Here is a 13048-nt window from a genome sequence, read left to right as displayed (position 1 = left end):
ACAATAGGACTCTAATATTGTTAATCTTGGCTACTGGGACAAAGGTCTCTTGGTAATCTATCCCATATCTCTGTGTGTATCCATTCGCCACCAATCTAGCTTTATATCTTTCAATGGATCCGTCTTCTTTGAGTTTCACAGTATAAATCCATATGCAGCCTACTGTCTTCTTTCCATAAGGTAAGGGCACGAGTTCCCATATAACATTCTTTTGGAGAGCTCGCATTTCTTCATTCATGGCTTCTTTCCATTTTGGGTCTTCTAGTGCTTCACTTATATTGTTCGGGACAGATATGTCAACCAACTACTTCACATAGTGCACACGTGACTCTCATAATTTGCTGAGAGATATATAATTATCGATGGGGTATTTCCCTTTAGCTTTAAGATCTGCTTCATATTTTACTCAAGGTTTGCCATGGTTCTTCCTTTCTGGAAGCTGATATGTAGGTTTTGTGCCTTCTATAATCAAATCATCATGGAATATTTCATTAGTGTTATCAGTTTCAGGAAAAGATGTCACCCGAATGACTTTCTCAGCAAGTGATTAGTGTGGTATTGGAGCTGGAGCGGGAAAAATCTCATAAACAATTCAATTTCCTCGTCTTGATTTTGATAGCGTGGAGACAACTAATCGTTTTTCTCCGGCGACCAGTCACTGTCTGCTGGAGACCGGCCGTTTTGAAGCAGGTTCTCTGTATTTGAAGAACTAAGAGGGGCCTACCGGTGGCTTTCCATTGGAGACCGGTCGTTTTGAAGTAGATTCTCAGTGTTCGAAGAGCTAAAAGGGGAAGACTGGTGGCTTTCCACTGGCGACCGATCGTGTCGGTGCAGAGTGAAGTCATAGCGAAAAAAATTGAGAATTTAAGCAGTGGTGGATTCTCGATTCTCCTCTTGGACTATTGAAAAATATAAGTCGTGTTCCCGAAACACAACATATATGGAGGTAAAGACCTTCTAACTAGGAGGATGATAACACTGGTATCCTTTCTGATGAGGTGCATAGCCAATGAAAACACACTTTTTAGCTCTGGTATCCAATTTGCTTCGTTGGTGGTCACATAAGTAGAGAAATACAACACATTCGAAAATCCGGGGTTCCAGGTTTGGGTTGAAAGGTATTTGGATATGGTGGTGAAGTGTTTGAAGTGGTGTTTGGAAATTTAGGATATTAGAGGGAATTCGATTGATGAGGTATATTGCAGAGACGACTGCTTTGGCCTAAAAAGATCGTGGTTTATTGGCACCAAAGAGAGAGGCACGAACTACTTCCAATCAGTGTCTGTTCTTTCTTTCAGCCACCCCATTCTGTTGAGGAGTGTAAGGGAATGAACGTTGATGTATGATGTCATGATCTTGTAAGAACTGGTTAAGATCATGGTTGAGAAATTCTCCGCCATTGTCAGAACGAAGAACCTGAATTCTAGCATGAAACTAAGTCTCCACCATTTGATAAAACTGTTGAAACTTGGAACTGACTTCCCCTTTAGTTTTGAGAAGGGAAACCCAAGTCATGCGTGTGCAATAATCTATTTACATGACAAACCATCGAGCTCCTACCAGAGTGATAATTTTAGCAGTCCCCCAAACATCAGAATGAACAAGAGAAAATGGAATCAAACTCTTATTTGACCTTAATGGGAACGGAACACGATGACTTATAGCCAATTCACACTGGAAGTTGGAAACATCAAGACTGGAAAATAATGATGGAAACAACTTCTTAAGATAACCGAATGAGGTATGCCCAAGACTTTTATGCCATAACCAAACTTTGTCTCTCTCCCGCTCAAAATGAGTTCTACTTGTTGTGAAAGCTTGACCAACCTTGATCTCACTATCCGGTGCCCAGTCCAAGTAGTAAAGTTTGCTCCGCAGAGTACCACAACCAATCGTCTTTCACGTGAGGATGTCTTGAAAAACACAATGATTCAGCCAAAATGTTATAGTACACCCCCAAAGTAGTAGTAAGTTGTGCAATAGACAACAAGTTATGGTCCAAAGATGGATCAAGCAATACAGAATCCAGATGTAGGAAAGTAGAGACTGATAGAGAGCCCTTCCCAACCACAGGGGAAGGGTACCATTAGCATTAGACATTACCGACGGAGTGGATGATTTGCGACTAATAAGTTGGCCAGGATCAAATGCCATGTGATCCATAGCACCCGAGTCGATAATCCATGTAGATTTTTGAGAGGACGTATGAAAAGTAGAACCTTTGGTGGTGGCGATAGAAGCACGAGTCCGGGTAGCCAAGTCAGCAGGATTGGCCGCATGCTTTTGTGAGTCTGCAATAAGGGGGAGAATCGTAGGGGTTCCTGACATCGCAGCGGAAGTAAGATGTGATATAAGAATGTGAAGAATTTTGATTGGAGGAATTTGATGTCTGAATTTGATGGAGGAATTGGATTTGAGAGGCATGTGTATAAGATTTGAGGGTATGTGTTTAGGGATTTTGATAAGAGGATTTGAGAACTTTAGATTTGAGGGATTTGGATTTGGGGAAAATATGAGGAATTTGATTTAGGGTTTTTGATTTGAATATGAGAAATTTGAGATAAGGTTTTACAGACAACCTATGATTGATTGCTCTAATACAACGCTAAAATATGAATATGGTTTGAATACTTTAGGTTAAGTTTTATTCTTCTTCATAAGGAGTTATATATAGGAATTAGATACAGTATCAATTATGATAGTATCTTCTAATTATATAATGATTTGTCAACTATATAAAATAAGAAAGTAAATCCCTTAATTAATTAAGAAAGTAAATCTCATTTATTAATTAGGAGACTCACGTCAACATTCTTCACCAGATAAAACATAACCTGTGCCTTAAGGTACAAAACCTAGGATCAGACACGTAGCAGAGCAATTGTCTGAACTCTAGTCATGTAAATTCATAATCTATTGATGAGATAACTATAATAATTCATGATGACCTTAGAATAATCTGAGTTGGAATTTCGTGTTTTCATATGGTGGAACATCTGATCTGCATCAGGGTCAACGCTTGGAAATTAGAAAACAAATATTGAGAATGATATGTATCTTCTACAAGAAAACTACCGATCAAAGTTTGTTTATTTTTATCAGAGAATAGTGGTAAGAGTCTTCGAATTAGAACAAACAAAAATAACATTTTACAAATAATTGCAGCGTTACAAGATGATACAATCGCCATCACAGGTTGTTGTTCATCGTTAATTGGTAATGACAGTGGAAAAAATGGTATTCCAGGAGTTGAGTTTATCAGAAAACTAATTCATATGAAACCTAAGCATTCAATTTGCTAGAAATTCTCTAAGCCTCATGAAAAAGTGCCTACCCCATTTGGCAGCAACTGATACCAAAGTAGGCAAAACTGCTGTAAACACAGTGATGAGGACCGTTGTGTTATCTGGTGCAATGTTGATCATTGCAGTGTTGTAGGTGACGTACATTGCAACGACGCAGATTTGAAGCTCCAACTGCAAAGGGAAGTTGCTAGTGAGGACGCTGATCATGTGAAGAGAAACTGAAAACCCGATTGAGTTGAAAGATACAAAGATGACAAATAGAACTGCATTATAAGAACCCATGATGGACTTCCCTGCTAAGCGTGCTGGTTCAGCACTGCCAGTCCCATTCTTGGTCAAGCCAGCATTGTCCTGCCATACACCATTTGGAGGGCTGAGCCCAACTTGAAAGGTTGCTGTGGCTACCAGTACTGCCACGACTAGCAGAGCGGTACGCGCATCGCTAGGAGAGTCTCTGCCCTTTTTGAACTTGAAGTATTCCATCAAGTTATTTGGCTGCTGCAGTTGAGGGGTCTCTGATGCCATGGGGCAAAGTGAGAGGATATGAGAGTCTAATGAAGGAACAGCAGAATGGGCTATGTCCTGTGCTCTTGAACTTCCAGCACGGCGAAGGGTCTCATGGATTTCCCCATCACCGGCTTCACTTGGGAAGATTAGCAGCAGATCAAGAGGTGTGAGACCGCTCTGGTTTACATTGTTTATTTCCAACGCACCCGGTGTAGTTCCATTTATGCCAACTAACCATTCCACCACCTGTGAAATTTCTACTTCATTAGATTTTTTTTCTTAAGATTATGAATTTTGTGCTATATCTTGACCAACTACATTGTTTTTTTTTATCCTTCCTGCCTGTAATCTGTAAGATTGACTAATAATTTGGGCATTTGCAGTATCAAACAAGTTCTACTCCACTTCTTTATCTTTGTTTCCATTGAAATATTTTGATAAGTCGCCTCTTTCTAGGTTGGATTGTGATCAAAATTTATGAAACAACTTTGTATATCTTAGTAAAATAATAAAGTCAACATTGACTTTCAGGGGGACAAGGCTCACACGCAAGCACTTCATGGTTAATCATTCATCCTGAATGCCTGCACTCTGTTTCAGAGGGAAGGTCAGTTCGAAATGGAAAACTAAATTTTTGTACTTTACCTGGTGTTGTTTCTTCCAAGTTGCTAGGTGAAGAGCTGTGTTGCCATGCTTATCCTTCATATTCAGGACGTTCGCCTTCGTCAGTTGTATGGCCAATTCCACCACAACTTTAATTGCTTCAAACTGGCTGTTCTTAACAGCAAGGTGCAAGGCAGTCTCCCCTTGTGTGGTCACATCTTCAACACTTTCAGGACAAGCCAAAACCATTTCTCCAACAACATCTACCCTTCCTCTGGCAGCTGCATAATGAAGAGGAGTCCACTGATCTCTTCCGTTTAGCCGGCACAGTATTGGGTCAACTTTCAGCAGCTCCCTTACAATCTCAAAATAACCATTGGCGGATGCGATGTGCATGGGGCTAAAACCCTCCTGGTTGAGTTCTTTCACAAAAGCTGGTTTCAACCTCACAGTCTCCTTAACAAAGTCAACATGGCCGGCAGTCGAAGCAACGTGTAAGGGGTTTTCTGTGGAAGCTAGCGCAAGGCTATGGAGTAGAAGTGGATTCTCTGCAAGCAGTTGGTGCAAGAGTTGAACATCTCCTGTATGAGATGCCTCAAACAGTCTTATGTCCATTCTTGTGGGTTCTCTTAAGCTCAATGTAGTGAGTTCTTCCCGAGACAATAACCAAGGTCTGCACTTTCCTGGATACAAATCCTTGGATCAGGGCCATTGAATTGAATAAATAATATGGATTAGAATTTCATTGTAAAATCATTAATTTATTGATGATCAAAACCAAAATAGTTCAGGTGGGCCGTTGAAATAATTTGGGATAGAATTCCCTGTTGCGTGTATCCTACAATATTGGTGTCCTTCTCAACAGGGTCAAAGGTTAGAAATTAGAAACAAACATGGAATGGTATATATCTTCTATTAAAAAAATTGGCAACTGCCTTCCATTGTAGTTCTCGTCTTCAAAATCAAGTACATCAATGCACAACTTCAACTTTATACAAAACACCATACAGAAAATGAGACAAAAAATGAAATACTTGCTTTTTTTTATCTTTATAAAGCTAACAAGCGAAAATTTTAACATTGTCGAGTCCCAATACATATTATTTATTGAAACTCCCAGGAAAAAAAAATTGGGAGCAGGGGAGTCTCCACCCTTCACAGCCCCGGTATTGATTCAAGATTATACTTCTCGGAAGGTGATTCAGTACGACGACTATCTAAGAGCTTCGGCTTCTTCATGGCATCAAGACTCTGCAAATATGTGTAGGAGGAACTCCTATTGGACGCAGAGACAGGGTTGCTTATTCTGCTAGCAAGGAACCGACGGATCAGACCCCTGAGAAATGGAGCCATAGTGTCTGGCTCATGTTCCAAGTAGTACATGATTCCTCCCATAGACAAACAAAACAAAAACACCTGTAACCATTCAAAAAAGAATTACCTACTTTCAATTATCTTTCCCTCCACTCTAAAGCAACTACTTTTTTAATCAAAAGTCAACAAGAAAGAAAAATGAAGTAAATATCAAAACTTAAATTTTGATCCAACGGTTAGTGAAATAACATCTGTTTTTCACCGGTGAGTAGAAGATCAAAGTTGAGGGATAAGTGGCATGGTAATAAAATAGTACCTCAGCATTCTTAATATCTGGAAGCAGGTGGCGATTTACTAAGATATACCACAAAGAATCTCCTGCTCGCGGAAGAACATAAAGAGCAAGTTCACCACGTCTAGCCTTTTTCTCCAGTAAAACTGAAAGAGCAGATATTCCACCAGCAATCCAATATAGAAGCTTGTGGTCTTTTGATGCAACTTTTCTATGCAAACATATGACACCCTAGCACCAAATGAGAAACATTAAAATGTAGCCATGAAGATTATACAGGTAGGAAAAAGTACAAAACCGAAAAAAAAAAAGAAGGAAAAAGGAAAAAAAGCTACCTGAAAGATCCCAACAAAAGCAGACAAAAATGTTGTTGAGCGAACAGCATCTTTAAGAGCAACCAAAAAGGTACGAGCAGGGGCCTCCATGAACTAAAGGGCATAAAGTTGAAAAATTAATATAAAGAGACTTCTTAAAAACAAAAAAGAAAAGAAAACTGAGGAAGCATACATTCAGCTCCCTAACTATCCTCTTTTGTTTACAACAATCTCCTGATTAACAAAAATTCTCACTCCCAAAAACAAGTAAAAAGGCTTGGCAATCAACATAATACAAATATCAGCAATGAAAAGAAATCATGACTAAAGAGAGCAATCCAGGAGAAATATTTAGTAGATTATATCCATTGCACAAATATAAGAAAAAGATATTGTGCATGCATGGCAATAAATCCAATATCATGGTCAAATGCAACTGATGGGTAATTGCAGCATCTCAGACATAGTCATTGTTAAAGAAGCAAAATCATATAGAAAAATGAAATAAATAACAAGTTCGAAGACTTTACCTTCTGCAGGCGGAGAACAACGAATGGTACAAATGTCAAAGAGAAGTAAAGTGGAAACGTTTTCCTAAAGGTAGCTGATGTTGCAATTGCATTGTGAGCTAAACAAGAATTTGTGTCTGGATGAATAACAGAACAAGGAAATATGGATGGATACTCTTCCAACTTTATAGAGTCAGATTTCGTTCTCTCAGACAAGTAATCAGATAGTGAGGCAATATCCACAGGGTAACCTCTACAACATTCCCTTATAGCCTTGTACACAGGCTGTGCAACTGGCCCAGTTTTCTGGATAAATTCTTGATAAGATTTTGGCAAGCTCTCAGGACGCATTACAAAAGCATACATAACCTGAAACATAATTTTAAAATAATTACAATCTTGGACAGCGTGAGAGAGAGAGAGAGAGAGAGAGAGAGAGAGAGAGAGTCAAAAGGATTTGGCGAACATGACAGACTACAAGCTCAACAAAAAAACAGAGACTAATGTTACCTGTGCACATGCAATTGAAAAAAGTAGAGAATCCCCATGCCTCCAATGGCTTCCCCAAAAGTGAAACTTGTTCTTAGACTTCGCAGAATTATAAGCACACTGATGACGGAAAAGAAATGTCAAAAGATAGGAAAGACCAATAAAACCCTCATTTCACATACTTTTGAAAAACTACTATAGAGATACAATCACAATATACATTAATTTACCTGGGCTAGCCTGGCCAATAAGTACATAGAAAGTGTGCGCCTTCGGTTTGAGTCATTTAACGCTAAAATAGACAAACCAGCAACTGAACCTGCTAAAATTCTGCTCCATCATCCCCTTAAACAAAGTCATATATAAGGAATAACAGTTTCAAAACATTTCAATGCATATACGCAGAAACACATACACGGACATAAAGAAGAAAACTCACGCATTAAATGGTGTCTCTTTCTTTCTCCACTTTCTCAACAAGCATCTAAGAGCATGATAAGAACCACTAAAGCCACCAAAAAATAAACCAATTCGGCATGCTTCTTCTCTTACAATGAGATCTTTTTCTGAGACTAGTTGCTGTAGTAAAACAAAAAAGAAACAAAAATCAATCATTTACCATTTCAACAACCTATAGACTATAGGCATTCCAAAAGCATACAATTTCAATCCTTCACAAGTATCCTATCTGAAATTTGCAAGAGAAATCCACATTCACTGTCGCTAATTGAACAATTTGGACCCAATCTTATCACTATTCATCTCCAAGAGGAAGGAACACAATCGGGTACGAAAATGCAGAGTAATTACAAAAACTGCCAATCCATACCTTGAGATCGAGGAGTGAAGAGTACGACTGTCTGCGGGCGAGCTTGAAAGCGCGAAGAAGGATGCCAATTCCGACTCGTACGCCATACGACAAGAGAAAGCTCTGGCAGAGATTGCCAATGGCGTGGGCGATACACGACTCGTCGCTGGCGTGGTAGCAAGGCGGGAGGTGCTGGGGCCCACGAGCTGCGGCGGAGCGCTGGCGGCGCTGGAGCTCCTCGATGGCATCGCGGAGGCGGTCCTCGGCCTCTCGGAGGCGGCGGTCGGCGTCGGAGCTGTCTAAGGGAGGAGGGGAGGGGGGAGAGTATGGGGTTTTGGGGAGAGACGACGACGACGACGACGACATTGTGGTTGTGGTTGGGGAGAGGAGAGTTTGGGTTTAGGGTTTGGCATCTGCGAAGAAGCAGACGCTGCAATGGAGGAAGAAGGATCGCTGGGCTTGGATTGGAGATTCTGTATGCCTCATTATTTTACTGTTATAATTTATGATGATGTCATTAATGGTTTCATGTTGGTATTAGCAAAGAAACTCATAAAGTCGCAAAAGGCTGTTATCCGAACCGTCATGGCGGGTTTTATTGATGTCATTTATATCTTTTCCCTCCCCAAAGTCCTAATGCAATGTGTAACGGATTTTTGGGCACTTCAAATGAAAGGAATATTTCATATTTATTTACAATATAATAACTATTACTAAATAATTATTTTTTTCTTTTCAATTTTATGAGGGCCAAAAGAAAAAAAAATTTACAAAACCAAACAAAAGGATAACATTTGGAACAAAAGAATAATTATTCAACAAATTACACCATAAATCTTTTGTACTATCCTATTTAAGAATCTTGAAAAAACAATGCTCCATGGCATGTTAGTGAGCAAGAAACCAAGGAAACTCCAAAAACCAAACCTGAATCCTAATCCCAAGCTCAGATAGAACCACTTGTCTTCAACCAGATTGTATCCTCTGTCTTGCTCAACTGCTGCCGGTATCACACTTTTCGCACCGCACTTCTCTTCGAGTGGAGGACCACAAAGTTTGTTACCAATAAAGCTAGACTCATCAAGGCTTTGAAGCTGAGTGCTTTCTGGAATCCGTCCTGTCAAGTTGTTGTGGGACAAGTTTAAGTGACTTAGAAATGTCAAACTCGTCATGCTTTGAGGAATTTCACCATCAAGTTGGTTCATCGAAAAGTCAAGAGATTCTACTCGTCTCATGTTTCCAATGTTTGAAGGAATTCTTCCAGTCAAAAGATTTTCTGATAAATTCAGTGTTCGCAGACGGAGGAGGCTGGTCAGTTCCTCAGGGATGTCTCCAGATATAATGTTGTTGGAAAGATCCATGCTAGTTACCAATCCAAGAATTTCTCTGTATTCGACTTCTCTGCCTTTGGTCACCAAGATTGCTTCAACTATGTACCTCCCACAAGAATAAATGTCGTACAACAAAATATTCGGACTGTTTGATTTCGACAATGTGGCCATGGCACTAAATTTGTGGAAGCATCTTGGTATTGTTCCTGAAATATTGTTATCTGCGAGGTCCAAGATTTGGAGGTTTATGAGATTACAGAGTTCAGAAGGAATGCTGCCTTGAAGCTTGTTTGAACGAAAGTTCAGAACTAGCAAATCTGAAAGGCTCCCTATCCACAGTGGTAAGCTTCCGACAAACTTGTTTCCACCAAGGTCAACAACTGACAACTTGGTGCAGTTCTGTAGGGATGAAGGTAATTCTCCGGACAGGTGATTATTTCGCAACTGCAACGATTTGAGGTTTAGTAAGTACCCCATGGAGCGTGGAATGTTCCCAGTTAAATGGTTGCCTTCAAAGTTTACAACCTCCAAGTTTTGCCAATTCATCCAGCATTCAGGAATTTTTCCAGTGAGAAGATTTTTCCCTAGATGAAGAAGAAAGAGTTGTTTTGGTTCGTGCATATTATGGCAGAAGAAGCGGGAGACAGATCCGGAAAAGGATGAATTGGAAAGATCTAGCATGTGAACTGTGGAGGAAACCAAAGGTAATGAACCATTGAACTGGTTAGAACCTAGGTCAATTACCACTGAAGGGCCAACAACCATATCTTGAACCTCTCCACACAATTGATTGTGTGAGATATTCAAATAAACTAATTGGGAAGATAAGTTCCAAAACCAAGTCGGTACGATACCTGAAACTCCTGTATTCGGCAGGCTTAGAGTCCATAACAGAGCTTGTCCTTGAAGCCAGTTAGGCAATTCAGGCCCCAAATGCCAAGAATCTAGGTACAAGTGTTGGAGTTGAAAAGGAGGAAGCCAACTTCGACTAGTATTCAGTGTCATTGAGTTTCCCTTGGCACTGAACTCCTCCAATCTTGAAAGATAAGTAAAATGAACTTCAGACACCACACCTTCTAATGAATTATAAGATATATCCAAATTTGTAAGCATTTTGAGCTGACCAATAGTTTCTGGAAGAGTTCCATTGAATTGATTGTCAGAGATGTCTAACTTCACTAAGAATGACAAATTTCCAAGGGACACTGGAATGGGACCTGATATTGAATTACCAGAAAGATCAAGGTAGCTTAAGTTTTTAAAATCTCTAATCTTCTCTGTCAAATGACCAGAAAGATTGCAATACCTCAACGACAAAGACTTCATTCGATCTGAAGGACACACACTGGACAAGCTTTCAATGATTTCCGATGCCTTTCCAACTGTGAAGTTGTTCATTGACAGATCAAGATCTACCAACTTACATAGCTTTACCAATGACTTTGGGATCTTCCCTTCGAACTGATTATCATTCAAGCGAAGAGTAACAATGGATGTCAAGTTTCCAATGGAGCTCAAAATTTCACCCTGCAAGTGATTGCCAGAAAGAATTAAGGACTCAAGATTGCTAAAACTGTACAACCATTTAGGTATGGTAGAAGTGAAGAGGTTCGTCTCGAGATTAAGAACTTTAAGGCCAGTCATATTTGCAATTCCATCTGGAATTGTCCCTCCAAGAAAATTGTATCCTAGATTCAAAGAAGTAAGGTCTTTGTGGTTAAACAGCCACGCAGGTATTGGAAGACTAAGATTGTTCCATGAGAAATCAATTTCCCTGAGAGATGTGATATTTTGTGGATTGCTTGGGATTGGACCTTGGAAACCACAGTTATTGAGGGAAAGAGAAACTAGATTTCTAAGACTGAATACCCATTTAGGCATCAAAGAAGTAAATACGTTAGCAGAAAGGTCAAGGATGGCAAGTGAATTGAAATTGATCAAAGGTAGAGAGGGAATGTGATAGAGTCCACAACCAAACAAATGTAACTCTTTCAAAGAGGGGAGCATGTTCGTGACTTGCAACCAATCAGATGCTTTGCTAAGATCTGCAGAACTCATGTCCAGATGTTCCAAATGAGAGAGACCAGAAACCCATTGAAGGTTTTCAACCTTCAGCTTGTAATCACCAAGACAGAGGTAGCGTAGACTCGTGAGATTTCCCAGCTGATGAGGAATTATTCCTTCAAACCCTGCTTTTGAGAGGTTAAGATATCTTAAACTTATAAGAGAACCAAAGAATTTAGGAATCTGTATTCCTTGAAAGTCATTGTTGCTTAAGTCCAAGTAGTTCAGATGCTTTAGACTGAGCAAAGAACGACTTACCTTACCACCCAAGGAAGTGTTGGAGTTCAATAAGGAGTTGGAATTACCAAGGTGGAGCTCGAGTACGTGACCCGTTAAGTTATCACAGACAACTCCAGTCCAATTACAACAGTTGGAATCTTCTTCACCAACCCATGACGAAAGCCGATTTGCAGGGTCTTTAAGATGTTGCTTGAAAGTCAGAAGTGCTTGTTTTTCACCTTCATTGCAAGGGCCAGCCATATTTCCATTGCATAAACCAATACTGACTGTAGTGGTTGCAATAGTTAGAAACCTAATCAGAAGTAAAACAGCTCTCATGGTCCCCTCCATAAAGCTTAGTTATATGATGTACGTTACTTATGTGTATGAACAATGAGCCATCCATAGTAGTGCTATATATACTAGCGGAGGAGGGTCAACGCAGGTCAACGGCAGAGACTTTTTCTAAATCCATCCCTATCAAATTAATTACAGTCAGACTCGTTGAATCTTTGACAATGTTAAAAGGTCGGGGAAGAGGAAATTTTGGGTTAACGAACATGAAAATTTGACCAGCACTGGAGTTGAAAACAGTGCTTTCTCGACCAAATGTGAGGAAAATGGCCAGTTCATTTGTGGGAACCTAATTAAATTAAAATTCTAGGTCAAATAATTAGGTCAATCAATTTGGGAATTATTTGACCTAATTAGGAGTTACCTAACCTAATTGGGAGTTACCTAACCTAATTGGGAATTACCTAATCAAATTGCGGGTTACTTGATCCTCGCTTTAATTAGGGATTCGGTCAAATTCATAATCCCTAAATACACCAACCTCACCAACCATACCAACCTCAACAACTACACCAACCACACCAACCTCACCAACTACACCAACCCCACCAACCTCTCCAAGGCCACTATAAATACTTGGTTACGCACAAGGATGAGGTACGTCTAAATTCCTACTGAAACTCCGCATAAGTTATTTCTCAAAAACCCTAGCCACCTCCTCTCTTTCTCTCTCTCACACAAGGCTCCGGCCACCACACACGGCTCCGGCTACCCGGTTTTCCTTGAATTACCCTACCTAACTTAGGTATCGGAGGGCTTTTGGCCAACACCCCCCGGGTGTGGTCCTTTTACTCCGATCTGTTTTGCAGGGAGAAAGAGAGGCGGAGAAGACGAAGGAATCTTGGACGAATATTCTCGTGGGGAAATTTGCTCCTACAAATTGGTGCTTTCATTGAGAGCATGAGATATATTCAAAGCGTGCTCCAAATTCATCTTTCA

The 13048-nt window shown here is 40.0% G+C and overlaps 3 protein-coding genes across 3 annotated transcripts; all 3 read right to left on the bottom strand.

Moving 5' to 3' along the window:
- Nucleotides 3073–5136, bottom strand: LOC18785549 (ankyrin repeat-containing protein BDA1). Its single transcript, XM_007220692.2, has 2 exons — nt 4458–5136; nt 3073–4058 (listed from the first exon to the last, which is right to left on the bottom strand). The coding sequence occupies exons 1-2, from the start codon at nt 5028–5030 to the stop codon at nt 3291–3293; spliced, it is 1341 nt and encodes a 446-aa protein (XP_007220754.1). The 5' UTR covers nt 5031–5136; the 3' UTR covers nt 3073–3290.
- On the bottom strand, nt 5320–8686 carry LOC18787291. Its single transcript, XM_007218936.2, has 8 exons — nt 8163–8686; nt 7773–7912; nt 7564–7663; nt 7355–7453; nt 6866–7213; nt 6357–6449; nt 6046–6252; nt 5320–5831 (listed from the first exon to the last, which is right to left on the bottom strand). Exons 1-8 carry the CDS (start codon nt 8505–8507, stop codon nt 5571–5573), a joined length of 1593 nt encoding a protein of 530 aa, XP_007218998.1. The 5' UTR covers nt 8508–8686; the 3' UTR covers nt 5320–5570.
- LOC18787261 (LRR receptor-like serine/threonine-protein kinase FLS2) lies at nt 8900–12106 on the bottom strand. The gene is made up of 2 exons (XM_020558412.1): nt 10762–12106; nt 8900–10689 (listed from the first exon to the last, which is right to left on the bottom strand). The coding sequence occupies exons 1-2, from the start codon at nt 12104–12106 to the stop codon at nt 8957–8959; spliced, it is 3078 nt and encodes a 1025-aa protein (XP_020414001.1). The 3' UTR covers nt 8900–8956.

The sequence above is a fragment of the Prunus persica genome, chromosome G2 (assembly GCF_000346465.2).
Source record: "Prunus persica cultivar Lovell chromosome G2, Prunus_persica_NCBIv2, whole genome shotgun sequence".
NCBI lineage: Eukaryota > Viridiplantae > Streptophyta > Magnoliopsida > Rosales > Rosaceae > Prunus > Prunus persica.
This window is presented reverse-complemented; position numbering and strand designations above follow the sequence as displayed.